The sequence below is a fragment of the Rhinolophus hipposideros genome (genome assembly GCF_964194185.1).
Source record: "Rhinolophus hipposideros genome assembly, chromosome: 12".
Classification (NCBI taxonomy): domain Eukaryota; kingdom Metazoa; phylum Chordata; class Mammalia; order Chiroptera; family Rhinolophidae; genus Rhinolophus; species Rhinolophus hipposideros.
This window is the reverse complement of record NC_138058.1, coordinates 76,963,255-76,991,132: the sequence shown is the minus strand read 5'-3', so window position 1 is coordinate 76,991,132 and position 27,878 is coordinate 76,963,255. Positions and strand designations below refer to the sequence as shown.

The window sequence follows — 27,878 nt, the reverse complement described above, 5'->3', positions numbered from 1 at the left end:
GCACATCTGTGTTATGTGTGCATATGTGTGTATCTGTGTTGTGTGTATTTGTGTTACGTGTGTATGTATTGTGTGTGTGTCTGTATATGTGTCTGCATGGTGTATGTGTATCTGTGTTGTGTGTGTATGCATGTGTGTGCATGTGTGTGTACGTATCTCTGTTGCATTGTGTACACATGGTGCGTGTGTGTACACATGTGTATTTGTTGTGTGTGTGTGTGTATCTGTGTTGTGTGGCTATGCATGTGTGTGTGCATGTGCGTGTCACCCGCATGGGACTGAGGAGCATGGTAAACTCAGCGGGGCAGGTAAGGCCTGTGGCACCTGCTCGGGGGGACAACCGAGGGCAAGCCGGGTGACATGAGCCTGGCAGGGTATCAGGGGCCACCCTCTGCTCTCTCCCAGGCTCTTGGTGAGAAGTTGAAGTCTGGAATATTCCAGCACATTTGTCTCTACAGGGCAGGGGTAGTGACATGGCTTTCTCTATTGCGGGAAATTATGGGCAGGACCCACTGCTGCAACCACACCACCCAGTGCCACGGCACAGGCAGGGCAGATGGGTGAGCATGCCCTGTGCCCTGTGCCCTGTGTCCCATGCAGGCTACAACGAGTGGAGAGAGTTCTGCGGCCTGGCCAGACTGCACACCCGGGCCGACCTGAGCAGCGCCGTGGCCAGTGGAAGCATCGCTGACAGGCTCCTGGACTTGTATAAACACCCCGACAACATCGACGTCTGGCTGGGTGGCTTAGCAGAGGCCCTCCTCCCGGGGGCTCGCACGGGACCCCTGTTCGCCTGCCTCATTGGGAGACAGATGAAGGCTCTGAGGAACGGGGACCGGTAAGGGTTTGGCCAGCCCCACCTGCGTCTGCACAGCAGGCGGCGTCCACACGGCTCATTTGAAGTTATGTGGCCCAAGGCATGTTTATTCTCCCCATTGTGCAACTGGGTGTCGTAGGAACGAAATACATATGAGTACACACAGAGCTTGCTCACGTTCTCTGCATTCTAACGTGTAAACCCTTGTTGGATTCTCCTTATCACACAGTCACACGACTAAGCAGGCAGCGTGTGCATAAGAAACTGTCCCCAGATGACCCTGACATTCCCGTGTTCCTCACGTGTCCTCAAGTGTCCTCATATTGGCACATGTCCTCACATGTCCTCATACATCCTCACATGTCCTCGTTTGTCCCCACACGTTCTCACACATCCCCACATGTCCTCACATGTTCTCATGTATCCTCACATGTCCTCACATGTTCTCATACATCTTCACATGTTCCCTGGCCACGTCTGCAGAAGCGGGGAGGGTCAGGCTGGCCGAGTGTGGGGACACAGAGGGTCCCACCTGGATGCATGCTATCGTCCGTCTTGTCAGCCCTCAGCCTCCAGCCCAAGCTCAGGGCTCCAGGAGGCCATCAGAGAAGTGAGGTCCTTGTCCCGACGTCCAGTTCCAGTGTCCACATTCTGCAGCTCGCGACAAAGCAAGGATGTGGGAACGACATGACACTGGGAAGTGTCATTCCTTTTTGATAATCCCCACACATCCAGCTCTTTGTTGTACTCACTGTGACTAAGTCAGACTCCTTTTCAGGAACATTCACAGTCTTTCTAATCAGAGGACTCGTCTGCCATTCCCTGAGCACCCCCCACCCATACAATTTGTCATTAATCTCCAAGGTGCAGCATTTCAAATAGGAATGCCTGGGGACGACTCACTACAAGTTGTCTCACTCAGAACTAGGTCTTTACCAACTCATGTGGCTTGAGGTTTTCTGGGACAAAGGAAGGCACTGTCTCAGAATGGGACATTTTCATCACCGCCCACTGCTCTCTCCTTCTACGCAGGTTCTGGTGGGAAAACAGCCGTGTGTTCACTGAGGCACAAAGGCGCGAGCTGCAGAGGCACTCCCTGTCCCGGGTCATCTGTGACAACACCGGCCTCCCCCGCGTGCCCCCCGACGCCTTCCGACTTGGCACATTCCCGCAGGACTTCAAGCCGTGTGAGGCCATCCCAGGCCTGAACCTGGAGGTGTGGAGGGAGGCCGCTTCCCAAGGTAACTGTCACCTCACCTCAGCTCCGCCGTTCCCACCACAGAAGCGTCACTCCTCAAAGAAGCGGCTTCCAATTAGCACATTTGGAGAAAATAGCGGGAGAGCGAGCCTGGTGCCCTCAGGTTGCATCCTCCTTGGTGAGGAAGGAATTGTCCCCCAGCCTGGACCTTTCCTATAAGAGGACATTGTCCTGTGTGCCTGTGTATGAGCTGAGTGAACGCTGACATCAGTTTCCCAACCTCACAACAGTGACATCTCGGGGCTCATTCAGTGTTTCGGGGTCCGTCCTGCTCTGTAGGATGTGGTGGCACCCGGCTAGGTCCCAGTGGTGCCACCAAGTTGTGACAAGCAAACACAAATACAAGACTGCACTGTCCTCAGTGGGAGAGCAGAGGTGCCCTGGCTGAGAAGCAGTAGTTCAGAAAACACCCTTCTAAGATCAGATCGGGCAGCCCACAGGTGGTCAGAGAACAGAAGGTTCTGGGAGGAGACGAGACTTGCCAAGGACCTGAAGGTTCTTTAGGGCTCAGTTTAGGAAAGCAGAGATTTCTATTTTAGTGTTACGCCCACCAAAATTATCTTCTAATAAAGGACAGAGCCAAGACTTACAGTGGGTTTTCAGCTTCCGTTTTTCTGCTGCACGTGCTGTCAGACACATCAATCTCCATCTCCCGAATGTCGGGAGCATTGTCCTGTTGTTATGGATGGTACCAGCTCTGTGTGGCATGATCTGGCTCCAGGCAGGAGCTGGGGGCTGCTTTATTGCTACCTCCTACGTGACAGGCACTTTTCCAGGTGCTGGAACACATCTGTAAGAATGAACACATACTCACAGGCACGCGTGCGCACACACACACACATACACACGCCTGCCTTCACAGCACTGACACTCTGGGTAGGGAAGACAGACAACATATTAGTAATGCTGTGAATAGAGCCTCCTGTCCCCATGTCCTTGGGCACCGCCATGGTGGGAAGGGTTGGGGGGACTCGTGAGCGAAGCCTCCACGAGAGGCCATGACTCTCCCTCCAGAGGGAAGAGCACCTGCCACCTCGTGAGTGTGCCTTGTGTCCTGGGGTCCCTGGAGGCCAGTCTGAGGGGTGAGCGAGGAGGTGAGAGGTGAGGAGACAAGGCTTGAGGAGTAACACAGGCCTCGGCACTTATAAGACTCGTCTGTTATTCTGAGCGACACTAATTATGGCAGGTTTTCCGTGGGGGATACGTGATCTTGATGGGGACCCCTGGCTACTTGTTGGGAATGTATGTGGATGGGGACAGTGCAGACACAGGAAGAAGTAGCAGAAGCTGCTGTGACAGTCCGTGGAAGAGAGGAAGGTGGCCTGGCCCCCAGGCGGTGACTGTAGGAGCTGCCAGAGGTCTGAGAACAGAGCCCACAGGGTTTCCTGGTAGGTTAACTGTGTGCCCGACTGAAGGAAGAACCTTGTGGGAGCTGGCAGGGAAAGGTGAGTTCGTGTGGTGTGGCCTGAACGCAGGTAATAGCTGTGGACTCGTCGGATGGGCTGCGTGTCGGGAGTGTGAGCAGAGGTGAGTAGCAGGCAGCAGGGTAGGAAGAGTGACATCCAGGAGGAGGATACAGAGGTGGGATTTCTCTGAAAGCCCATCTGCAGAGGTTGTATTTAATGCTGACAACCAATGACACAACCCTGGTGAGACCTTCTGAAAGGGACGAGTCCTGAGTCAGATGGAAGGCAGGGCTGCCAATGGCCTGGTGACGGGCGGCTGGAAACTCATTGTGACCTTTGGCATCAAGGGACTATTGGCCTTGATACAAGCGATGTTGTTAGAGTGGAGAGTAGAGCCTGATCAGAGATAGTTCAAGGGCAAACAGGAGACAGTGAGAGAGAAGGAACTTCTGTAGGCCTAGATAGTGGCCGGACAGTCACCACGGGGAGCAGAACTGGGTTGTCTGTGTGAGACGTATGGACGTGACATCCTGGTGAGGCCCAGAGGGGTGGATGACAGAGTCAGTGTTTACTGCATTACCTTTGAACCCTGCACAGATAACGCGTGTAGCTTCCCAGGGCGAGTGGACAACGGGGACTTCGTGCTCTGCAATGAGTCTGGCAGACGCGTGCTGGTGTACGCCTGCCGTCACGGATTCCAGCTTCACGGACCAGAGCAAATCACGTGCACCCACCAAGGATGGGATTCCCAGCCCCCGGTCTGTAAAGGTCAGTCATTTAACTCTGTCTTTGAATGACTTTACCGCCAAAGCTGCAGTTTCCGGATGTGAATCAGGAATAACTGTCTCTCACTCACCAGAAGGTACCTTTGAGCACGGTTATCTTCCCAGGGCTGTTCTGGCATGGACTTCAAGTGTCCCCTTAGCTGGCCATGTCCCCAAGCTGACACCTTTCTGGATGGCAAAGCATCGAAACAGTCACATCAGACATGCTCAATAGGATGATGTAGGCCAGGAAAGAGAAAGGGAAAAGCAGCAGCTGATTGGGACAGTTGCAGTGAAGCCGTTGAGCCAGTTCCTCAGATGAATGAGATGGAGATGCTTCCACTGGAAGAATGGTAGGGGCCGAGCAGCCCACCGGGGTCAGCTCATCTCCAGGCCGGAGTCCCTGCATCCTCAGTGCCGTATTCCTGACGCCCCGGTGTGGACTTGTAGCTGGGGACATGAGGGCAGAATGGGGCACCCTCCCCTACCCCTGTGCCCCAAGCCCATGCCCTCCTGCTTTTCCTTTTCGACTGCGTGGAACGGGCGCTGGCTGCCAGGCTGGAAGAAGCCATGCAGAGCAGCAGGCCAGGGCTCGAGTCCCTGGTCACTCCCACCAAGGCCAGTTCCAGCAGCTCATGGTACCTGACTCGCTCACAAACACCCTGCAGGGGAACCTGAGTGCAGGCCCTGGGATCGCTGAGCACAGCTGCAGCAGGAAAGCCATGTTTGAAGCTGGAAACATGAATGCCCACCTATCCGGTGGTGACACGTCCGCTTGAACTCACCAGCAGTCATTGGAAAGGCAGACCAACTGCAACCAAGACCGTGTTTATACAGAGGAAATTGTCACCCGGCAGCCTGCCTCATCCGGGCTGCTGGCCACCAGCTGCGTCCAGCAAGACCGCGGGGAGAAAGAGGTGAAGCCATGCAAGATTCGGGTTGCTTGGCCAGTGGACATGAAAACAAAGTGCACGTTTTTCAGTTTTATGGAGTTCCAATTAGGGAAGATGAAGAATTGTGGGGACGGATGGTGGTGATGGTGGTACAACAGTGCGAGGGCACTAAGGCCACTGAAACGTCCACTTAAAAATGGTTAAGACGGCGAATTTTATGTTGCTTGTATTTTACCACAGTAACAAGTTTCCGGTTCAGTTTTGGAAATCCACTGTGCTTTGTCCCAGAAGGTGACAACGGCAGACTGCTTCATGTCCCCAGGTCGTAGCAGAGACGCCTGCGGGGCTGAGCACAGAGGACCCACTGCGACCGCAGTGTCGGCTGTCACATCCAGGGCCAGCTGTCTCGGCAGGCCAGGCCAGGCCGGGCTGCTGTCTCTCAGCTGAGAGAGAAAGGATGGCGAAGCGTGAGGTCCAGCCGGCTCTAGGAGGAGGTCTAGGGGAAGATTGACGAGTTGGTGGCTGGGAGCAAACGGCCCAGGAGCCTGAGGAGTGGGGGCATTACTGCCCGAATCTCTGGGCTGGCCTCGGAGACCCTGCCTGAGGCTGCGGGGACCCAGGGCGGCATGTGTCCACACACCCCACGTCACTTCAAGGTTTGGTCACGGACGATGGTGGACAAGAGAAGCGATCAGAGGATGGACACAGAGCCGTCAGAAGGCGTCCCTCTCAGAGAGTGGGTCAGCACTTTCTAGAAAGTTCACATACAGGACCCCAGCTGTTCTGTGATGAGGTGACGCCTGTCACCACCAACAGCCTTTTATTACCTGGAAAACTGCATTCGTAGCTAAGCCTTCAGAGCAAGAGCCAACAAACCCAGAGATTTCTTGCTGCTCTGGCTCAGAGCCAGTGCTAAACCGAGATGCCCGCCATGCTGCCTTCCTGGCTGCACACTGGCCATTAGCCCAGGGGACACCACGTGGCTTCAGCATGGCCAGGTGCCTGCCAGGCATCAGGTGTCTTCACACGGTGCTTATATCCTGTGTGTGCCTTAAAGTCCTTTTGGCCTAAATGCCTGGACACTCTAAGTCCTGATCGTGACTGTTCTGGGCACCTATGACCCAAAGCTGTATTCACAGGGATCCGTAAGTTACCCATAAAGGAGGGGCAGAGCCCACAACAGGTGGTGGGGAGATCCGGGCGCCCAACCTCATGCTGCCCCACTGCGTGCTGAGCCCCCCTCACTTCCCACCACGTCATCTCCTAGATGGGCTCTTGCCCTGCTCCTCTGGACATCTGATGACATCAGCATAATTATTCTTTCTATTCCCGAGGTCCTTTCTCACCCCCACCCCTTATCTTTTTTCTGCCTTAATTTTTCACACCAATAGTTAACGGGACCCTAGAGTGGGTCACGTACTAACTAGTACCAGTGAGTATCAGCCTGGTCCTGAAGCGGTCTGGATGCTTCAGGGCCCAAGACCATCTCACCAAGTGGTCCAGCGTGGGCACCATTCCTGGCTCAGAAGGAGGCGGCAGCGCCCCGGGCTCCTGGACACAGCACGTGTGGCCTCCCCAGCTCCAGTCAGAACCTGCGACTCCAGCAAGACCCCCATTACACTGTAAGCTGAGAAGATGGCTGGCGGCGCGCCGTGCCCCCTGCCTGGGCTGTTTCAGCAGCTCCCTGCCTGTCTCCCAGCCCCTGGCTTCTGTGTGCTGCCTTGTTTTCCAACGTAAGATGAGGGTGCTGATCAGTCCAATCGGTGCTTGTCCACATCAGTCCATTTCGGGCACAGGGCAGAGAATAGGCACGTCTCATCCCCGAGGTTATCACTGTGTGTCCCCAGCAGCTGGCCCAGGCGTCCACGCTGTGAGTGTCAGGCCAAGTGAGTCAGCAGTCGCCCGACTGAAATGCTCCCACATGCACGGCTGCATGGAAACGCGAGCTGCAGCACAACGTGCAAGAAGAGACTGCTTTCGACAGCAGGGTACCTGTGTGTCTGTAGCAAGTTTATGAATGTCTTCACGACAACACACGCTTGTTAACGTGGGTCGCAGTGGCAGCTCAGTGAGATGGGACGAGGAAGTAACTTTTTATTTATAGAACTGTTGTGTCTCCCTACATTTATAATTAAGATATAATACCTTAAAAATAAACCAATTACAGCTGCTTGGTGAGGAACAACCACGAAACACAGGCACTAAGCTCTGGATAGATATTTTCACCCGATGAGGCCCCACGCTGGACATTCCTGAATCAAGAATTACAGGGCACAAGGGACTCAGCTATGGCCATGAGGGGACGTACTGCCCCACAGTGAATGGGTATCAACGTAACCACTGTAGCCGGTTCTCAGCGAAGTCAGCTTATCAGCCTGTCTAGCGAAGACCCTACAGGCCCAACTGAATCCTTAACACACAAAATCCTACTTATCCCCTAAGAGCCACCCGCATGAAAACCTGGTGGAAAGGAAAAACGGGCAAATGAATTATAGTGTTTGAGAGCCTGCAGGACTTGAATCCAAAATCAGTGAAAAGCTATGTTTGTGTGGCTTGGTGCTCCAGTTACTGCCAAGCAGCTATGTCGTGAACAAACAAGACAAGTGTTTCTGTGTCTGGGGCAGAGAAAACTGCAGTCGACACACAGTGCTCAGGGGACGAGGACTCTGCTCGTGTCAGGGGGCTGGGGACGCAGGTGAGCGGAACCTCGGCCTCTGCAGACTGACCTGTGACACTGGGGACAAGCAGGTCTCAGATGGCTTCTCCCCGTGTGGGTCTGTCACAGCTTCCTCGGTGTCACCCCTGGGCAAGGAGACCAGCTTATACGGTCCCTGACTTGGGGCTCTGATCAGAAGAAACTGACCACAGCTAGAGTGAAATGGAGCGAATTGTGTCCCCAAAAAGCGATGCTGAAGTCCTGCGCCCCAGACCTGAAGATGTGACCTTACAGGGAAGTAGGGTCATTGCAGGTGCAATCAAGTTAAAGGGAGGCCATCAGGCAAGCGCTAAGCCGGTGTCATCCTAAGAAAAGACAGGATGGAAGAGGAGGAGATGCAGACGGGCCACGGGTCCCTGATCGCCAGCTGCCACCAGAAACTGGCTGACACCGGGAGGGACGTCCCACGAGTCAGGCCTCCAGCGCCGAGACAGCAGAAACCTGTTCTAACGGCACCCGGTCTGCGGTCTGCGGCACCGCTTGTGACGGCAGCTGCCACAGGGACCAGCGACGGGAGGAGACAGGGCGGTGCGGCCCGGGAGCCTGTGTCTGCCCACCCGACCCCTGGTGGCCGCAGCCTCCGCGCCGCGGTGACGACGCCCAGCCCAGCTGGCAGGAGCCTGCGTGGTGAGGCCGCAGGGGCCGCGCCACCCGCACCAGCCCTTCCTGTTCAAACGCGACGCTTCTCAGCTTCTCAGCTTCGCACAAGCGCAGCTCCACCGCCGTCGCTCCGCGCTGGGCCCGGCTCCCGCCCGCGAAGCCCCGCCCTCTTGTCGGCACGGTTTCTGGGTTGCTGTCCTTCTCACTGATGTCGTTACTTGGGACCACAGATCGCGAGTGGCCCCTGGGTACCAGCCGCTCCGTGAGGGCCTTCCTCTGCGCAGCCCGCGGGACGCTCCCGCAGCCGGCGCCACGCAGCGGATGCGCCCATTTATAGGTCAGGCGGGGGCGGCGGGCAAGCACCCGCCCCGCGCTGCGTCAGGGCCCGGCCCCGCCCCGCGCTGCGTCAGGATCAGGCCCCGCCCCCGCGCTGCGTCAGGGCCCGGCCCCGCCCCCTGCATCAAGACCAGGCCCGCCCCCGCGCTGCGTCAGGGCCCGGCCCCGCCCCGCGCTGCGTCAGGGCCCGGCCCCGCCCCCTGCATCAAGACCAGGCCCGCCCCCGCGCTGCGTCAGGGCCCGGCCCCGCCCCGCGCTGCGTCAGGACCAGGCCCCGCCCCCGCTGCGTCAGGGCCCGGCCCCGCCCCCTCACGTGCTCCTCTCGTGGCCAGCCCGCTGAGGCGCGTGGCCGTCACTCACGTGTGGTCCCGCGAGCACAGCGCCGGCTCCGCGGGCCTGTCTGTCCCTGGGCGCTGAGCGGAACCCGTGGCCGAAGGCGGCGGTTCCAGCCGGTGCCCACAGGTCCCGCTTTTCCACCTGCGGTCCCTCCTCCTGGCCCTGCTTCCGCCCTCTGTCGGGGCGCGTGGTGCCACCAGGTCGCAGACCAGAGTGCGCGGCCGAGGCTGGCCGGCCGGAAGGCCGCAGTGAGCTCCGTCTCGGCCCTCTGGACAGAGGACCCCCAAGAGCACGCGCGTGACGTTCACGCTGTGCACACGCTGTGCACTCAGCAGTGAGCGTGCTTCCCTCCGGCGCTGTCGCCCCCGGTCCCTGGCACTGGCCCCAAAGGCCGCTGTCCCAGGGAAGGTTCCGGGGCCGGGCGCTGGGCACACGGGTGTGGTGACGGGTCGCGGGTTTCAGGCAGGCGGCCGTGGGGGCGGCACGGGGCCCTGACCGGCTCTGCACGCGGGGGGCGCATCCCGCGTGCCGGCTGATGGGCCCGGCCCCCCCCCCCCCCGGCGGTCCGCGCGTGACGAGCTGATGCCGCCCTCCCCCCACCCCGCGGCCTCCCCCCCACCCCGCGCCCCCCCCCCCCGGCGGTCCGCGCGTGACGAGCTGATGCCGCCCTCCCCCCACCCCGCGGCCTCCCCCCCACCCCGCGGCCTCCCCCCCACCCCGCGGCCTCCCCCCACCCGCGGCGCGCACGCCGTGCAGTCCGGCAGGTGGGCAAAGCGCCAGCTCCCCAGGGAGGCCGGGCCCAGGCCGCTGCCTGTCATGCCCACTCGTGAGCTTGAGCTAGATTCAGGCGCTCGGGTGGGTCGGCGTCAGTGCCCGGGACGCTTTTGGGGAGGGGCCCGCAGGCGCCACCCTGACTGTGGAGCATGGAGGGTCACGTCCCCTCCTCCTGGAAGGGGCGCAGCCTTGGCACACTCCTGGCCCTTGTGGGGAGGGTCACCAAGGCAGGGGCGCGCCAAGGTGGGGGGCGGGGATGCTGCCGGCCGCCCAGCGGGGCCTCACCTCTGCATTGTCTGTGTCCTCTCCGCTAGACATCGATGAGTGTGAAGACGTGACAGACCCTCCCTGCCACTCATCGGCGCGGTGCAGGAACACCAAGGGCGGCTTCCAGTGCCAGTGCTGGGACCCCTACGTGTTAGGGGAAGATGGGAGGACGTGCGTAGGTGAGACGGCACGCCTCCCGTGCCCGGCGTGGGGAGCAGGGTCACAGTGCACCCTTGGGGATGGCTGCGGGCCCTCCTGCTGTAGCTGGTGACCAGTATGTCCATCTGCTGTGTTCTCGGTGTGGGGTGGGGGCAGAGCCTTTGGCCTGTATTTACACCCAGAGGCTGTGAAAACTGGAGCACCAGGTGCTGTGCCAAACTGTCAGCACTGTCACCCCTGGTGAATTACCTCCGTGAACTAAGCACGATGTCCCCGCAGGGACAGAACAGAGAGGTTAAGTGACTTGATAGGGGTCCCACCGCCACTCAGTTGCAGATCTAGGATTCATAACTTGGCTTCTAGCTCCTGTGAAAAAAACACCACGCACAGATACTTGTCAAAAGGGGAGGACAGACTTCATCACACCCCACAAGAGCTTCACTGCAGCCAAGGTCGCCAGGGGTCACAGCCAGTGGGCAGAGCGAAGGCACCTGTGGGGGGAAAAGACCAGAGGAACGGGGCTGGATGGGGGGTGGGGTCCAGACCTGGCTGAGCAGGGGGCTCAGAGCAGCCTGACCAAAGTGAGGTCAGGGCAGGGGTCTTCCCCCTGCAGGACCCTCACTACCTGCTGTGCTAAACATCCCACGCAGCATCCATTTGATGTAAAAGTGCTCGTCAGGCGTCTGTCATGAGCGTGCAAGGGGCCTGGGCCGCAGGGTGAGTGGCACCTGCTTCTGCCCCTTGTCCGGAATGGTGTAGTGAGGAGCGTGACTTGGCCAGCCAGGACACGGCAAGCCTGGAGAGAGCCCCACTTATAGGCACAGGGGCCCAGCGCCTGCACAGAAAGCCGCTGAGGAGCTGTGACCAGAGGGGCCGTGCTCCTGAAGCCCACTGGCCCCCGACGGCCTCGCTCATGTGGACAGCGGAGACCTAGGACCTGGTGGAGCTGGAGGCCCACTGACTGAGTCCCATGTGTTGGGGAAGGCCCCGGCCCGGTGTGGGAGAAGCATTTCCCAAGGTCCAGTCACCGGAAACTGCGGTCCCGGGACCCAGCAGCCCCGGGGCAGCCCTGCCTCACGCCCTCCAGGAGAGGCCTGTGTGCTCCATTCCTGCTCAGTTTCAAGAAGGAACATTCACACCCACAGCGGGAGATCTGCTGCCTCTTGTCCCCATGGCTGCCCACGGCTCAAACTACCTGGGCGGGAAGGCACCTTCCTGACCGCTGTGTGACCTCTGCCTAGGGGCGCAGAGGCACCAGGATGTGAATTCATCCACTACACTGTGCCCCTTGTCCTGTCTGCCCGCCGTCACAGCCCCTCTGCACCCACTTTCTGCCCCCACCCCAGGTCTCTGTAGTGGGGCTTACAGTCCCCTCCTGAGTTGGGAGGATGAGTGTTTGCATGGAGAGCCATGATGTCACCTGGAAAAGGGAACAGGTGTCGTCTGCTCTGCAAGCTTTCCTGTACCCTCGCATTTGGGGGTGCTTGTCTGTGTGAACGCGGCTTCCAGGCGGCCCTGGGCCCCGCAGTGCGTCGTGCGGTCACGTGGGGCAGCCTGGCCCAGGGTTGGGGTCGGGCTGGCACGCTGACGCTTCCCCTGTCATGGCCGGCTCCCTAACTGCCTCGTTCTCACGCCAGACTCCGGGAGGCTCCCAAAGGCGTCCTTGCTGTCCATTGTATTGGGCGCCCTGCTGGTCAGTGGCCTGGCGGGTCTCACCTGGACCGTGATTTGCAGGTGGTAAGTCCCCCCTTCAGCTGGCACGAGCCCGTTTACTCTGCAGTGGTCGGGCTGGTGGTGGTGCTGCTGGTTTTCTGAGGTCGGGGTACATTCTCGGCCCCCGCACTTATCTGCCGGCCACTTTGTACAAAGTCTAGGCTTCCGGGTTCTTACATTGCGCTTTAAACAGTGACATGGGATGGTCACTCCGTCACCATAGGCGTCAGCCATCTGTGGGTGGCCGGTCAGCGATACTGGATTCATGACCGTGTGACACAGCTGCATTGAGACACCTCATTAGAGCCACGTGCCCCTGGGACTGAGTGGGGCATGGCCGTGGCTGAGCATTTTCATGGGCTGAGATGGGGTTGTAACTGTTAACCCCCCTCCCACGGGCACCACCGGACAGTGTTGTCATCTGACAGTGATGACGGTTTGGAGGACACATAGTGACAGCATTAACTAGGTGTGCACTTGTCTGCAGGACACACTGTGACTCTAAATCCTCACTGCCGATCACGGAGACAGATGGGAAGGCCACCTCCCCATTGGGGTGCCCAGACGTGGGCGTGTCACAGAGTGCTGGTCCAGCTCCGGGCTCCGAGCAGGTGGGTGACACCTCATCCTGCTAGGTTTCCAATGTCAGATATTTCTGTGAGGACCCAGGAAGTCGTCACAAGTGTCCTCGTAGTTGGTGCGAACACACGGGTCCTTCTCTGTTTCAGCTCAGGGCACAGCCTCCATGCCCTCTGGTGCCTTCCTGCTGTGTGTTTTCTTCTCATAAACTGTATTTATAAAAGAAAGATATTATGAAAACATTAAGCCACTTTTAAGAGTGTAGACAGAGGATCAGTGAGCCAGAGTGAGCGGAACGGACCTGCCTTCTGTCTGCACGACGTTCTCCCAGCTGAAGCACTGGCTTCCACACCTTCTCCAGTGCTGGCTGAAGGCCGGCAGGAAATGAACCGGAAGCAGACAGAAAATGGTGGCTTTTAAAATGTGCTTCTTTCAAAATGACATCATCATGATCAGTGTGGGGAAAAGCTAGTGTAAACTTACTTCATACCATCTCTACCTTCCATGCGAGACCCCAGGTGATGGGGACCCCAGGTTATAGTAGGAAGTCCCTCTGTGCCCCGGGGCCACCGACGCAGAGGGTTGTTCAGAATTGACACAGTCCTGTCCTGGGAAGCGTCATTGCACTGCTGCCACCAGACCCCCAGCCTAGAACCGAGAACCCCCAGTGGGAGCGAGGCATGGTGTCTCTTCCACGCACAGCCCGTGCCTGTTCCTGCCAGGCTGGGGACTCTGGCCCCACCAGGCACCTCATCAGCCTGATTGGGACCCCAGGACCAAGCCGTGTGCTCAAGTCACTTCTCCCCTGTAGGACCCGGCCTGTGGATCCCAAATCCTTCTCTGCAAGTAGGACATGGCCACTGTCCACACGGAGCCTGGTGTCACCAAGTGCGGCCCGCAGCTGACTCAGGAATTCCCTTCCCCAAACAATGAGGGAAGATGTTTGATCTCGGAATGGCCCTTTGTTTATTAAAACCACGGGCGTCCCGTCATGTAGGAAGTGTGTGGTGCTACTGGAGACGTCCTTCGCGTTTGTTCTGAGTTCCATGGGAAGGTGACCACACAGAGTGACAGGACGCTTGCACATGGTCACGTGCTTGATCAGGACAAACGGACATGGACATGGAATGCTTCAGAACTATTCTGCCAAAGGTTCCACAGGTCACCAATAAGACTGTTTTCCAAATAAAGGCAAACCTAGTGCCACGTTCCGGCCATGACGGATACGGATGAGCAGACGCCCCCTCATTGTGGCCCCTATTTGTTGCAAACGCTGCCACCTGTTCCTCCTGGGGGCCTCCATAAAAGGCATTTACATGTAATCCACATTTGTAAATGTTTTCTTCCAGCCAAATAAACAGGGAAACGTTATTTTCACCATACTCGTATCTCCAATTTTAATTTTGTCCCTTCTCCTGCAGTTCCTTCTTTCCCGTTAAGTATCCTGCCTGCCTATTCATTTCTCTGCTGACTCTTGACGGACAGCGCCAGCCTCATGCATCCCGGGGCCGCCTTGTCACAATCAGGGGCCTGGAGCCCCCACCCCTGTTCCCTCCTGTCCTGGGATGTAACTCGAGGTCTCCTGCGAAGGCAGCAGGACGACTGTGGTTCTTAGGACCAAAAGGGCTGGTGGTAGTTTATGCCGCCCTGGAGGGACCTGCTGACAGAATTCGGGTAAAACCAAGGCCTCCACTTCCCAGCGCCCACCCACCACATGGGGACATGCCCCCTCATGTCCCCTTTGCCCGGGTAACAGCCTGATTATCTTTTGAGGGGCCTGTGAATGTGAGGGCAGTCTGGGGGAGCTTTAGTCACCTCAACCCCAAAGCAGCGAATATCACCAGTTATCACATGAGGGGACTGAGTCACAGAGGTGAGCTGCCTGCAGAGGTGACACAGCCATAGGTGGTCGCACTGGCCGCCCTGAGCCCACAACACATCACCAGGTCCTCTGCATGAACACTAGGCACAGACACGTGTCCAACCTGGGGCCCGTGGGTCACCAACACAGAGAGCTCTTAGTGACAGACAGACAGGACTTCTGTGCCGGCTGCACTGAGTGGCCGCGCCAGTGGGGACAGTGGCGAGGGGTCTGTGATGTTTGCTAGAATTGCCCACAAAGCCGCGTGTCATGGGGACAAACGCGTTTTACCTTTTGTTTTGTAGCCTAACAGCTCCGTGCCATTTCCCATAGGTCCTAGGCCATCCTCGTCAAATGTTCTTCTTGTTAATTTAACGCCCATCAGTGACTTAACTATTGAGCTCCACTGATGACATCCTGGCAAAGCCCACTGACCACCCTTCCATCGCATCCCCGGGATATGTAGCCTGGCTTCTGGAGAGGAGCTAAGCTTCTCCAACACATGGCGAGGGGACCTCATGAAACAAGGACCTTTCAGCTTGCTACCACCAGCTGAAGGACGACGGGCCCTGCGCTTCTGAATAATTCCTGCCAAGAAGCAAAGTGTGGGAGTGACGCTGACTGACACGTGGTCTTCTGCCCCCACTGAGCCTCGTGCTGCCACCCACACCTGGGAGCTGCCAGTTCTGGATCCTTAGCTCTGCGGCTGGTCAGACCTCGTCTTGTTCTTAGTGTCTGTTCCATTCCTGCGCAATTGATTTTTGTCTCAGAAACTGCATCATCACGCGAGCAGTTAGCCAGAGCCGCAGCCCGTCGCGTACGCAGCCCAGGATGACCAGGCCCGGGGCTCGCAATCCCGGGGCCGTGCACCTGGGCTCATGCTAGGCCTTTGTGGCCACTTGCCGTTCTCTCATTGGCCAAAGTCCCACTGTTGTGAAGGCAGATTGTTGGGGTTTCATTCCCCTGCTGGGGGCAGAGTGTGGCTGAGCTGCTGTCAAGATCGCCGACAGTCTTGCCCAGACTCGCTTTACCTGGAAGTCAGAACAGGAAGGCTCTGTGCATTGGGCTGGTGCCGAGGAAGCCGTCGGCTTCCCTTCAGGCCTCTGCGTCTGCGGCCCTTGCGTTTGTTCTGATTATCTCTGGGACTTCATAGGGGGTGACCGTGCAAGCCGACAGGGGACTGGCCTGTCAATGAGCTGATGGCATCAGGTGACAAGCAGGGGAGGTCACCCAAATACCCTTCTGTGCAGCCCTTTGGCTCCATGGGGGACAAGCTGAGTCCTGGCGTCATACAGCAGATGTCCATTCAAGGAGACACGAAGCACATCACAGTCAGCTCTAGAGGAAGAGCTTGCTGCTACGGTGGGCTGACCACCCTGCCGCCCCCAAATCCACATGTTCCAAGTTCGTTGCTGTTTGGATGGCTCTTTAAAACTCTGCTCATGACGAATACTGGTCAAACGGATGGGAATAGGCCACCTCTTGGCCTTGGACTTCCCATCTTGCCTGGAGGTCCCCGCTGAGTACCTTGTTGGAGCAGCCCCCTGAGGACTGGTTGGAGTTTTCCTGGTCAGAGGCCCGAGGGCTGTCCCCTTGGCAGACAGCACCACCTGCTGGCCGGCGGGGACACACGTGCTCGTGCGGTCCTGACCCAGCCCTGCACAGCGGCAGCCTGTTTTCTCCTGGATTACACATCACCACCACTGGGCCGTGAGGTGGAAGAGCCTGGTGTCCTGTGGCCTGCTGAGCTTGGGATAAGCTTGAGAAGCTCCATGCCCAGCAGCAGCAGCTTTACGGTGCCTGCTCAGGGGCCAGGGATCCCCTAAGCGCCCACAGACCCACCGGCCTCACTCACTGACCCAGCACCAGCGCCAGTGGACAGTGTGGGGGTGCCAGGCAGGGACAGTGGCTGAAAGGTAAGGACAGTACACACCGCTGTCCGTCCAGGCACAGCCGAGCCATGGACACGAGGGCTGTGGCCCAAATCAGCCGAAGCCTGGCTGGAAGGAGACGTAAGACAGAGGGGGCAGGTCCCCTTCTGCTCCCGGTGGTCTCTGCTGGGCCCATGATTACACCTACAGCTTTGCAGTGATGTCTGTGGACACTGGTTGTCCAGCCATCTAGGCATCTGGGGTTCTTGTGCACTGACGTTGGGGTGGGAGCGAGCAGGGGGACAAAGTGCCACGGGCAGGCTGGGGTGCACGGCTCTCCTCCACTTCTCCCAGGCTTCAGAAGCCCTTGGGGTTGTAACCCACATGGGCTACTGGCGGGCAGCACCAAGGAGGGCCAGCCCGCAAGTCCCAAGTCAGTACGACCAATCCCCAGGAGCCACAGTCACCCCAGGACCAGGAAGAGGGAGTGGACACTGCACAGGTACTGACGGGCCCTCTCAGGTGACACCCAGGCCAGGGGACAATAGTGTGTCAGGAGCAGAGCCCAGCGCAGCACCTACTGTGAGCCTCGCGTCTGCACCCCTGAAAAAGAGGGGGGCGCCACGCTGGCCATAGCAAAGCAGTTCTTTTTAATGAAAGATATTGTTGCCATATAAGCAAACATTTAAATCTGAAGCAAAACAATAGCCAATCAGTAAGACATCTAAACTGCAAGGCCCTGGCCTGGCAGGAAGGTCTGTGTTGTGGTTTAACGTTAGCAACATTGTCAGCAGATTCTATCTCTTCTGTTTTTGGATGCCTCTTAGGGCCCAACTGTTCAAGTGTTGTTTAACAGCATATTCTTAAGAGTTTGAATTTGTTTTTAATCTGGAGAGAGAACATTCTGTGTCTGTCAATGCAGCGACAGAAATTGTGGAAATAAAAAGAAAGGTCTCATCCCCAAAATTGCATAACTTCATTTTTTTATACAACACAGTAAAGTGACAGTTTTTGTTTCTGTTAACTTTCAACTTATTACAACTTTAGGTGGAGGAAAGTGCACTACTACAGAATAGGTCATTTCAAAAGAATGACATTTCGCTCGCCCTTTATTTTCCATTCCAGCTTATTGTCTTAGAATAATGCAAGAGGTCAGGAAACGTTTTGCCCCTTGAACCTACGTCTGCCTGTGCCTCGTAGTCACTGCGCAAACAGCAAGGTGAAAAATAACTGTGGCACAGTCTTCACGTGGCCTCACGTTACTGCAAAAGGTCAAGGTCAGGCTCTCAATCAGCCGAAAGGCAGAAAAAGCAAAATGTTGTTAGATGTTGGTGGAACTTTCACAAAGGGAATTTGTAATTGAAAATGTGATCGTTTTCATTTCAGCACACAGAGGCAGTGGCGCTGTCCTCACAGCCGGACGAGAGCCAAGTGTCTGCACGTCCTGCCCGTTCTCGCCAGCGCCCACGCGGCATGTGGGGCTTTGGGCTGAAACCCCAGAAGGCACCACAACTTTCTGAGGCAACTGGGGGGTAGTTAATGGTCCAAGTCCACATCTTAGCTGTTCTCACGGGATCTTGGTGGCTCAGTGAAAACAGTGCATGAGCATCATTTGTTTGTTTTACCAGCAGGAAGGACATTTCCTCACAGCTGGTTACTCACTTAGACACTTGGAGAGCCAGACCCACACGATGAGCTCCTCCTCGGGCCAGTGGAGGACGGCGGCTGTACAGAAACGGGTGTCACCGTGTGCACCCCTCTGCGCCACACGTACCTGGGACCCAGGTCGCTGCAGGGACGCTGGTTTTGGAACGTCACACACCACACACACGGTTAGTATGTGTTCATACCTCAAGACTTTTAAAGTGGGGAAAAGAAGGACGCGGACTTGTGTGTGTCACCGAGGAGTGCAGGGTGGGAATGTGCTGTTAAAACAGCGAAGCACCTACTGTGTGCTCCTGTTTGGAAGCAGGAAGGAGGCGCCGTCTCACCTGCATCACATTCAGTTACGTGATGTTAGCATCTGTGGACAGCAAGCTAGTGTGACCAGCAAAGTGACATGCAGCTAGGAAGCAGTGACATGGGAAATATGTACCTGGCTGTGTGAAGTGAAAATCAGAGTACGATGGCATCTGTGCAGCTGGCGCAAAGGTGCAACATGAAACTCGGACAGGGAGAAACACGAAAAGATCAAATGAACTAATGCAAATGTTCTTTTTTCCAAAATGGGATTGTGGGGAATTTTGCTTTATCTGTTTTTATTTTAAGGTAGATTCCAGCTCCCCACCCCCCAAAATGGAGAAAACCCTGTCATAATATTATAAACCTGTTTCTAAAAGTCCAGCCAAAATGAAGCCTGGTTTCTGGTAATGACATACAAGGTTTCTGTTGCTGCCTTTTTAACTTGTGAAAATTACTTTATTCCACTATTTTTAATTATTTTTCAATTATAGTTTACATTCAATATTATATTAATTTCAGTAGTTCAGAATAGTGGTTAGACATTTATATAACTTATGAAGTGATCCCCCTGACTGGTCTGGTCCCCACCTGGCACTCTACACAGTTATTACCCTATTACTGACTCCATTCCCTGTGCTGTACCTTACATCCCTGTGACTCCTGTGTAACTACCAATCTGTACTTCCCAATCCCTTCCCCTCTCACCCTGCCCCTCGACCCTCCCCACCGCCTCCCGTGTGTAGATTTGACAGGGGCTCTGACACCGCTGGGCCCACGGCATGGTTGTGCCTGCGGGTGGGCTGTGAGCCTTCCTCGCCTTGTGGTCACCAGTCTCTGGCATCAAACACAAACTCCTGCAAACCCTCCACAAAAAGGGGCTCGGTGCTGCAGACATCCTGGAGAAAACGGTGGTCTAAGCCTGTGGGAAATGTCCTTGGCAGCGTTTAATCCACTTTCCCGAACCCTCAAGCTGGAAAGATGGTTTTCACTTGAAAATGCTGTGGACGTACAGCTGGAGCATGTGAGGCTTCTCCCAGTGTGCGGCCTCGCAGAGGGCGGTGCGTCCACGTGGGCTGCGAGCGCCGACCGCTTGAGTGTGGCTCTAGGGTCAGGTTTGTGGGGGGCCAGGCTACGTGCGTCGTCTGGAAGAAGCACTGGCACACTTGGTGGCATATTAAATGGCCGGGCACCCGCCGGCATGAGCACTGTCCTGGCCTGCCCGTCGGGTCTGGGCCAGGACAGCACCTGCTGTTCCGGGCAGGACGTCCCTCTGAGCACGGTCCCTGCCTTTGCTCCAGGAGCCAGGCCCAGACCTTTGCCCTGGGGGGAGGCAGTATTCTGAGAGCTGCCAACATGTGTCAGACGCCGGCCTCTCACTTGGTTCCCGGGGATTTGGGAGCAGAAGCCCCTGCTGTGTCCCGACAGTGAGGCCTCAGTGAGGACCAGACTCCCCGGGGAGGGGCTCCCGCTGAGATGAGGGACACACAGGCCCAGAGAGATTGGCCCAAAAGCACCCGTGGCCCCAGGACTGATTTTAAGCATCACCTGCTTCCCCTGGTGCCAAGTACGAGCCCCCAGGGGCCTCCTAACAAAGACAGTGCCCACAGGCCAAGCGGCCCAGATGGAAGATTCCAAAAGAACTTGGGACCAAGACATCCGCTCCTGCTTTATGGGCAACTCAGGTCACTACTGTTTGGCTGAGCAAAGGTAACACTTGGTAATAATTCCAGGAAGTCCGATTTCCGTGGGACACACGTGGGACAGGTCAGGAGGAAGCACCTTTGTTTGGTGAGGAGGCACTGACTGCTGCCCACAAAGCAGATATCGTGTCAAGGGCGGTGGAAGGTCAAAAAGAGAAGGGTGGAGGGAAAACAATACATGACAATGTGAGTGACTGTTATTCTAACAAACGCATATTGTTGCCATTGAGTCACAGAGAGGACTCAGCCTACAGACCACAAATGAGCTGACCACTTGGACCATCTGAGGGTGACGTCACCATGCTTGTTTTTGAGAACCAGGGACGCCAGAATGTGAGGTGAGTCGTAGCCACCTAGCCCTGACCCTCCTCAGCTGTCCTCAGGGGGAAACTGGTGGCAGCACCTCCACATGGACAGGGTGAGGGGGCATTTATCCCCAGGGCCCACTGAACAGAAGCTCTGAGATGTGGCCTGGAGAAGCCGGTGTTCCCAGCTAACCGGAGGTCAGAGCTATGTGGCCTCGGACCCTGAGGGCTTGCAGAGTCTTTTGAAGGCTCGGACATGTTCTTTCCTTGCAGGAGAGGTGCCCAGGGCACCAGGCTGGTCCTGCTGCCAACCCGCAGCTCATACCTTCATCTTTCTTCCACTGACATTCCTGTGTTTATGTCAAAAAAAATTCCCACTAGGCCGATCACTTGACAGGCTCAAAGGGGCTGTGCAGTCTGTCTGGAGCAGATGCCAGTAATCACTGCGCCTTCAGCTGTGTGACTTACAAACATAAAGGTTCTGGTGTGATCACCCTGCACCGAAGTCACGATGGAAAGGGGCGGGGCCCCACCCGTGAACGTGGGGGCAGGGCCAGGACTGGTTTTCAAACAGCTGGGAACTCACGGTCACAGATGACATGGTAGCTGTGAGGACTTTGCAGTCCATCGGGGAACGTGGGACTGTACTCGGGAGAAGAGACTTGGCCACCGGCAAGCAGCAGAGCACCGCAGACGGGGCCCTGCCCTCTGGCCAGTCGCATGGACAGAGGTGGAGTGCGGGAGGGACACAGGAATCATTCAAGGACCAAGGCTGAGGAGACGGGCGGACACGGGAGCAGGAAGGTGTTTGGGAGGCCGTGGGAGTTCACACGCAGAAGAGGACCTGGAGGGTCCGTGTGGGCCCAGGTGCGCGGCCCCTTGGAGGCTGAAGGCTGCAGCCAGCAAGGCGATTCCAAGTCCCAGATGTGGGTAAAGGAGGGCGTTTGTCATGGAAACATTGTTGCCTTTAAGTCCAGGCAGCGCAGGAAGTCAGGACCCGTCTCTCCCTTTCTTGTTCGTACGAAACACACACGACCGTGCCGTCCTTTTACAAAAATATTAAGGCCACACACAGGTGTCACAAAGAGAGAAGTCCTGTGATGTTGTTTGAGCCTTGGCCCATCTGGGCATCTGCTATGAGCGAAAACAGTTAACAGAGGACTGGAGGTAAGTGGTTTGGCAAAGGTCACGCAGCCAGACGGCAGCCCAGCGCCAGAAGGAAGCCGGCATGACTCCCAAAGGCACAGGGTCCTTCCCAGAAGGAACATTCAGCGAACTGTGGGACGGCCCCTAAGGTGGGCACAGGTGGAAGGAACGTTTACATCCATGCAGGTGTTTCGTCTGTACGTTTGGTGAAATGAAAGCGTTCTGGCCTCGGTGTCAGGAGTGGATTTCAGCCTTGGGCACTGCAATTCCCGGCTTTGGGGGCGAGACCCACAGCCCCCTCAGGCGTCCCAGGGACACACGACAAGCGTAGCACCTGCTCCATCTCCTGTCTCTCTGCATGACCACTGTGAGTGCTGACAGCAGGCCCAGCAGAGTTGGGCTGAGACCATAAACATGGGTTCCCAGCAGCGTCCTTGGAGGACCACATACACTGTCATTCAGCAGTGGCTCTGTGTTGTGGCCTGATGTTTGCCCCCTGAGGACAAAACAACCGGAATAGCAGGCTGGGAAGGACACAGATACCTGGAAAAGCATGTGGCAAGGGAGTCATGCGGCTACAAAGTTTGGGGCTTCTAACTGAGGGTGAACGACCATGAGAAAGAAACCTGGTATTGATAAAACACTGGGATGACACTATCCATGATACTGAAATTTATGCTCAGTGTTGGCACAGGAAAGATATAATGGAAATCAGAAGATTCCTACTCCTCCCCATCACCAAATCTCTGCAAAAAAAAAAAAGCCACACCAATTTGGCTGTGACCAGTTACTTCAAATGCCAAAGGGACATACACTATCCCCTTCCCTCCTAACACCAAACCTGCAATAATGACACTGTTTGAAAAGTGGGACTTCCTGGCAGAACTGTGGGAGACGAGCCATCAGGCTGAAGTTCAGAATCGTGATGGAAAAAGCACTCATTTAAGATTATTGCTAAGGCCAGACGTGAGGTAAGGCTGTCGTGGGAAGGATGAGGAGGATGGGGTGACCTCCGGGCTGGGCTTCCTTCCTCAGAGATGCGGCCTCTGAACAAAGAAGCCCAGACACGGGAACAGCAGATAAGACTCTAGTCTCAATAACATAGACACAGGCACGACTGGCGCTTCTGGAGCCTTCCAAGTTCAAGCACGCTGCCCCACTGTCACTGCCTAAAGGTTTGGGGTTGGAGAACATTTGTCACCACAAACGTAAAAGAAAGCAAGTCCACAATCTGAAGGTGTCACACACAGAGGCTTAATGCTCAGCGCCTGAAGACGCAAGGATGGAGTCTGTTCCGAGCCATTGGTCACCATGATGCTGGAGCTTCAGGACATCGACCCACAGGGACACATGGGTGGGGGGGGCCTCTTCAGACAGAACAAGTGGGGCCACACGCAGGCCCACAGGGCAGGCTGGCTGCCCAGCAGCAGGGCTGGGTGTCAGCCAGACGCCCCCAGACCTGTTCACCTGCAGGGGGCCTGGTGCTTGGGGGACCACTTTTCCTTACCTGCTGAACCTTAAGGCTGAACCTTAAACCTACTTGAGCCTCTGACGGCTTGGGGGCCAGGCGGCCCCATCACTGACGAGCTCGATCCTGCTCACACATCTCCAAGACTGTAGGGTGTTGTGGCTACAGCTGTGGGTAGTGATATGAAGTGGTAAAGCCAGGAAGAAATGTTACAGAAAACTCAGCTTGTGCAAGTCAGGTGACTTCCTGAAACTTTGTCAGAAAACACATTGTTTCTACACAGCAAATAGGTGGAAATACATCACGATCTTTCTAGGAAGTGTCTCCGTTCTTGATCATGCTTGGATCTCAGTGGACAAACAAGGTGCAGCCCTGCTGATGGGTTTCGGGAAAAAGAAGACGCCATTCTCCATTGGAAAACGTGGCCCCTTTATTTGAACAGAAAGGCATCGTTACACAGTGCAAACATTTCTTTGGCAACAGTGAACATAAACAAGGCTCTGGGCTGTCGGCAAGTCAGAAAAGGAGAGAAACATGCACACAGCTTCCTATCACGGCCCCCGACACAGCTGAGCCTGACTCGGCACTGCTCACTGCGGCGTGACTGCACGTCAGGTTCACGTGCTGATTCCACAGACCCCCCACTGCAGCCGCAGGACTTTCCTGTAGCGCAGACAGCAGGGAGCATGATCCTAGACGCCTGCCTGGGCCAACACGGCTGCCCGCGTGCCTGCCCGTCTGCACCGAGACCTCAGGTAAACATCAGGTAAACCTCCAAGTCACCTGGACAGCTGAACAGTCCCGGAAGTGGGACCCGGTGCCGTTTGCAGCGGGGCAGCTTACACAACTATCGAGCTTTTAGATGGAGTTTTCCATTTACTATTTACAGAAATTGATTCCAAGACCTGATTACTGAACCTGGTATTTCAAAAGTCCCATGACACACGCCAGCTTTTGTCTTTCAGGCAGTGACATGAGGCTAAGACGTCAGCTGCCCATGAATAAACCCACTGGCAGTGTTCTAATGGCGGGGTGTTCTCGCTACCCGGACCTGGCAGCCTGCCACAGAGCACCGGAACGGTGCCCATGCTGCACCGCGGCCGTGACCCTGCCCGTTGCCTGTGGTCACTGCACAGAGACGGGCATCCCACTCGCCCTGGTGACGGCACCAGCCATGTCCTCACAGGTCATCCTCACCGGCCGTGTCTTCCCTCACCTGTGCCCAGCACAGCGCCCAGCACGCAGTAAGCCCTCAAGTAAACGTCTGTGGGACTGAACGTGTATGTTCAGGGACATGCTTCACAGAACACAGACCACTGTACATTTCGAACAAACAGGCTTTTGGTCAGTTCGAGTGACCATGAGGTATGAGAGTTACTTTTCTCTGGATTCTGAAAGAACCTCTGCAGAATGGAAACGATTTTCCTGCCATACCAAACACCTAAAACATGGGCAAACTCTCATACAACGTCATGCATTTTGAAAATACAAGTGAGGTATAGGGCTATTGTTTGGTTCTTTAACGCACTCACAACCTCAAGTCGGCAAGTTCCCAGCATGTGGATTCCTCCCGCTGGAATCCAGAGGGCACCCGGCCAGGAGAGCCTGCGGGGTGAGCAGCCGAGAGCTGGCTGTGGGCTGGCACGGTGATGACAGGCGAGCGACAGGCACTGGCCACACGGTGGGCGCACGTGGGCAGGACAGACACAAGCTCCTACATGTGGCTTGATGCTCATGCAGTCGCATGTGGACCGTGCACAGACGTGGCGGGTGTGCACGCTCGAGCAGCGGAAACATCTGCTCTGTGGCTGCGTGCAGCACCGGGGCGCTGGGAGCGGTGCCACCCGGACACTCTCCTAAGAGATGTTGTGTTTGCCGAACTCTGATTTTCTCTGTAAATGCATGTGCCTCCTGGTGGCTCGGGCACACACCCACCTGCACGTGACACGTCTGCAAGCTCCTGATGTCAGGGCCAAGCGGGGCAAACTCTCCGTCAAGAGGAAATGATGGTTTCAAGGGAAATGATGTGAGGAGCCTAAATGATTTAACTGTGCAATTTAATAGTAGCACCGACTTTTCATTAAAAAACTTAAATAAAAACCTGAGGATCTAACATGAAGTTAGGACTCGTGTCTGCTCCCACCGCATATCTGCTGTGTCCCTGGCGCTGCCTCTGAGACAGCCCGGCGACATGTCCGGGACCGCCTGACCTTCATGTCCTGCAGCAGCCAGCGGCCTCAGAGGAGGCTCGGAGGGCGCCGAGGGGCTTCAAGGCTTCCTTCCCGGGGCGTCTTGCGGGCAGACGGGGCAGCAGGATCCACTGATTGTCACAGGCGCTGGGCAGTCGGCAGCCTGGCAAGCTTCCACAAAGCAGGTGACCTGCCCATCCTGGAAAGACATGGTGCCACACTGGTCAGTTCTGGGCCGGCCGGCCGTGCAGCCTCCCACCGCCCACTCGTCTCCACTGTGCTGGGGTCTGACGGCTTTGGAGAGCTTCTCCACAGCGGTGTGGCTCTCCGGGCTGAGTGACAGCTACAAGCCCCGCCCTTCCAGAGGCCCCGCTCCTGCTGCACGGAAGGAGCCCACACCAGCCCTTGGTTTCCCGCCATGAGTGCCCCCCGGCCAGAGTGCAGCCAGACCCCATCCATCCACTTTGGGGACCAGAGATGCCTGGCAGGACCAGCCCTCCTTGCTGGTGTGAACGCTGTGGCCCCCGGGGTCCCTGACTGCCCCTACTCACGTGGCATTCACAGAGGGTGCACGCGTCTCGTTTCCACCGGGTCCCGTCGGCGTGGGGGTCGCCGTCCGCGCCCGTGCACTCCCCCGGGCTGAGCCGGGCCTCCAGCTTCTTTATCTGCGAAGCCAAAATGTGCTCAGTCACCCCAGGTGGAGAACCTGGGGCCACACCTGTCATCCCACAAGACGAGGCCTGTCGAGTGTGTGACAGGCACGAGGGGAGATGGACGTCGGGGAAGGATGATGGCGTCGTCAGTGCACTCATGGGACAGCCAACATCAGCGGTCCCAAAACCTGACCTGAGCTGCCTTAGCTGACGTCTACTGTAAAATAAGGTCAGCGGTTACTGAAAACGCAGGAAGCGTGGACACTGACGAAAATGTGCCCACAGGACTGAGCAAGGGCCACTTGGAAGACAGAAGCTCTGCCCTGAGATTTTGAAAGGAACAAGGGGCTGTGACCAGCTACCAGTCCCCAACAGCAGGACTTCCCCTGCTTGTGCAACGCCCCTTCCTCTGTCCCCTCGCTGGGGGTGCTGACCGGGTGACTGTGGCCAGGGGTCCAGGGTCCCTGCACCCAGGGCGTCCGGCAGCCTCAGCCCATCTCCCTCCAGCCTCCATGAGGGAAACGTAAACTTCCCCTCAGAACCACTGTCACTTGGGTTTTCTGTCACAGGCAACTGAACCCCAAGCAATGACAGGAGGTCTTGGGAGGACGCACCTGACCACACGGCCGTCCTTCTAACCCACCCTAAGGAAGTGTGTATGGCTGAGGGGGACGCGCCTCGCTGATAAAGGACAAGGATGGCCACACACAGATCCTGCAGAGACCTCCTGCTCACCCACTACAGTTAAAGCAGCTTCCATTTATCCTGTGCCACGGCCTGCCACCAACAGCAGGGTCTCAAATCTCCCAGGATCAGGTCATCCTGCGTGTGCAAAATCACACGGCCAGGGGTCAAAACCACCTCGCCCTGTGCACACGTAACGAGCACCTCATGGCCCCAGGGGAAACACTGTGTCCGAAGCAGCTGCAAGTGCGAGCCACTTTTGTGAGCGCGTCACCGACAGAGGGCACCAGACCTGACACTGAGCCAACACGGGAAGCAAGCAGAGAGCAGCGGTGATGCTGCCGTGGGGCCTTGTGACCAGCCCCAGGGGAAAGCCAGAAGCAGCAACACGCGGGCCCACGGGCCTCGGTGGTGGGCGGATGAGCTGAGCCGCCCGCGTGGGCCCAGGGATGAAGGAGAGGCCACGGGTCACCCCACACCCACCCCTGACCAGCAGGACTGCAGGAGTAACAGCAGACGTGCCACCTGCACTTCTGGGGACCTGGCAAGCGGCCCCTGGCCCCGAGGTAGGGGGTGGTATGAGTGAAGGCCATGCAGCGCCCCCACACACAAGAGACGTCATGACCCTAGGAGCCTAAGGCGGGCATCACAGACCCACTCGGGACTCGCAACACCCATCTCCCTGGGGGGGGGGGGCCCAGGACACCATGTGTCCACCTCAGCCTGGGTTTGTCTGGCTCCTAGTGGCAAGGGCTCCTTCCTAGAACCCTGGAGCCGACCGGGAAGGGCAGAAACAACTCACTGGGCAGGAGCGCAAGACTGCATTTTCCCCAAACCTGCAGCCCTCAGTGAAGAGCCTGGAACCTGTCATCCTCCAGCTGCCGGTGCCCTTCCCGACATCCAGATGGCCTGACTTCACAATACCTCGGACCCTCCCTGGGAGCCAGGTCTCAGCAGTCCCCCCTGAAGAAGTGGCGTCAGGACCTGAGCTTCCAGTCCCCTTCAAGGCCCTCATCCTGGGCCCACGCCTGCCCCCAGCGGCAGCCAAGGCCGAGGGTCCCGATCGCCACGAGCCAGCAGACAGAGCGGCTCACCCTGGGCTCCTGGTCAGGGGCAGTGGGTGGGGCCACACCTTCGGGTCACAGAGGACGAGTCTGCAGGCGTGCCGGAAGCTGTGCTAAGGCAGTGAGGGCCCCGTACCTGCGTCCTGAGGTCTGCGATGGTCTGCTGCATCTCTAGGACGAAGTCCCTGAAGTCACTGGCCCCTGGAGCCTGTGGGTGCTCAGCGGCGGCAGACGTGGCATTTCTGGGGTGCTCGCTCTGCTCCCCAACACTGCGTGGAGGGCACGGGGAGAGGCAAACGTGACCCAGTGTGTCACAGCTGGGGTCATCACGCATGTTTATACCACACCCAATGCCTG

The 27,878-nt window shown here is 57.1% G+C and overlaps 2 protein-coding genes across 3 annotated transcripts in view; one reads left to right on the top strand and one right to left on the bottom strand.

The window, feature by feature from the left end:
- The window catches only part of TPO (thyroid peroxidase), a 46,429-nt gene extending 32,429 nt beyond the window's left edge, over nt 1-14,000 (top strand). Inside the window, exons 14-20 of the mRNA XM_081068864.1 lie at nt 601-838; nt 1,850-2,058; nt 4,079-4,249; nt 10,215-10,346; nt 11,964-12,063; nt 12,527-12,650; nt 13,430-14,000. Of these exons, the coding sequence (XP_080924990.1) occupies nt 601-838; nt 1,850-2,058; nt 4,079-4,249; nt 10,215-10,346; nt 11,964-12,063; nt 12,527-12,650; nt 13,430-13,468 (1,013 nt within the window). The 3' untranslated portion in view covers nt 13,469-14,000. The remainder of the gene's footprint in view (nt 1-600; nt 839-1,849; nt 2,059-4,078; nt 4,250-10,214; nt 10,347-11,963; nt 12,064-12,526; nt 12,651-13,429) is intronic.
- Nucleotides 14,001-23,339: 9,339 nt separating this feature from the next.
- The window catches only part of PXDN (peroxidasin), a 66,106-nt gene continuing 61,567 nt past the window's right edge, over nt 23,340-27,878 (bottom strand). For both annotated transcript variants that reach the window (XM_081069001.1, XM_081069002.1), the window contains 3 exons: nt 27,658-27,790; nt 25,672-25,785; nt 23,340-25,319 (listed from right to left, as the gene is read on the bottom strand). In XM_081069001.1, the coding sequence (XP_080925127.1) occupies nt 25,200-25,319; nt 25,672-25,785; nt 27,658-27,790 (367 nt within the window). In that variant the 3' untranslated portion in view covers nt 23,340-25,199. The remainder of the gene's footprint in view (nt 25,320-25,671; nt 25,786-27,657; nt 27,791-27,878) is intronic.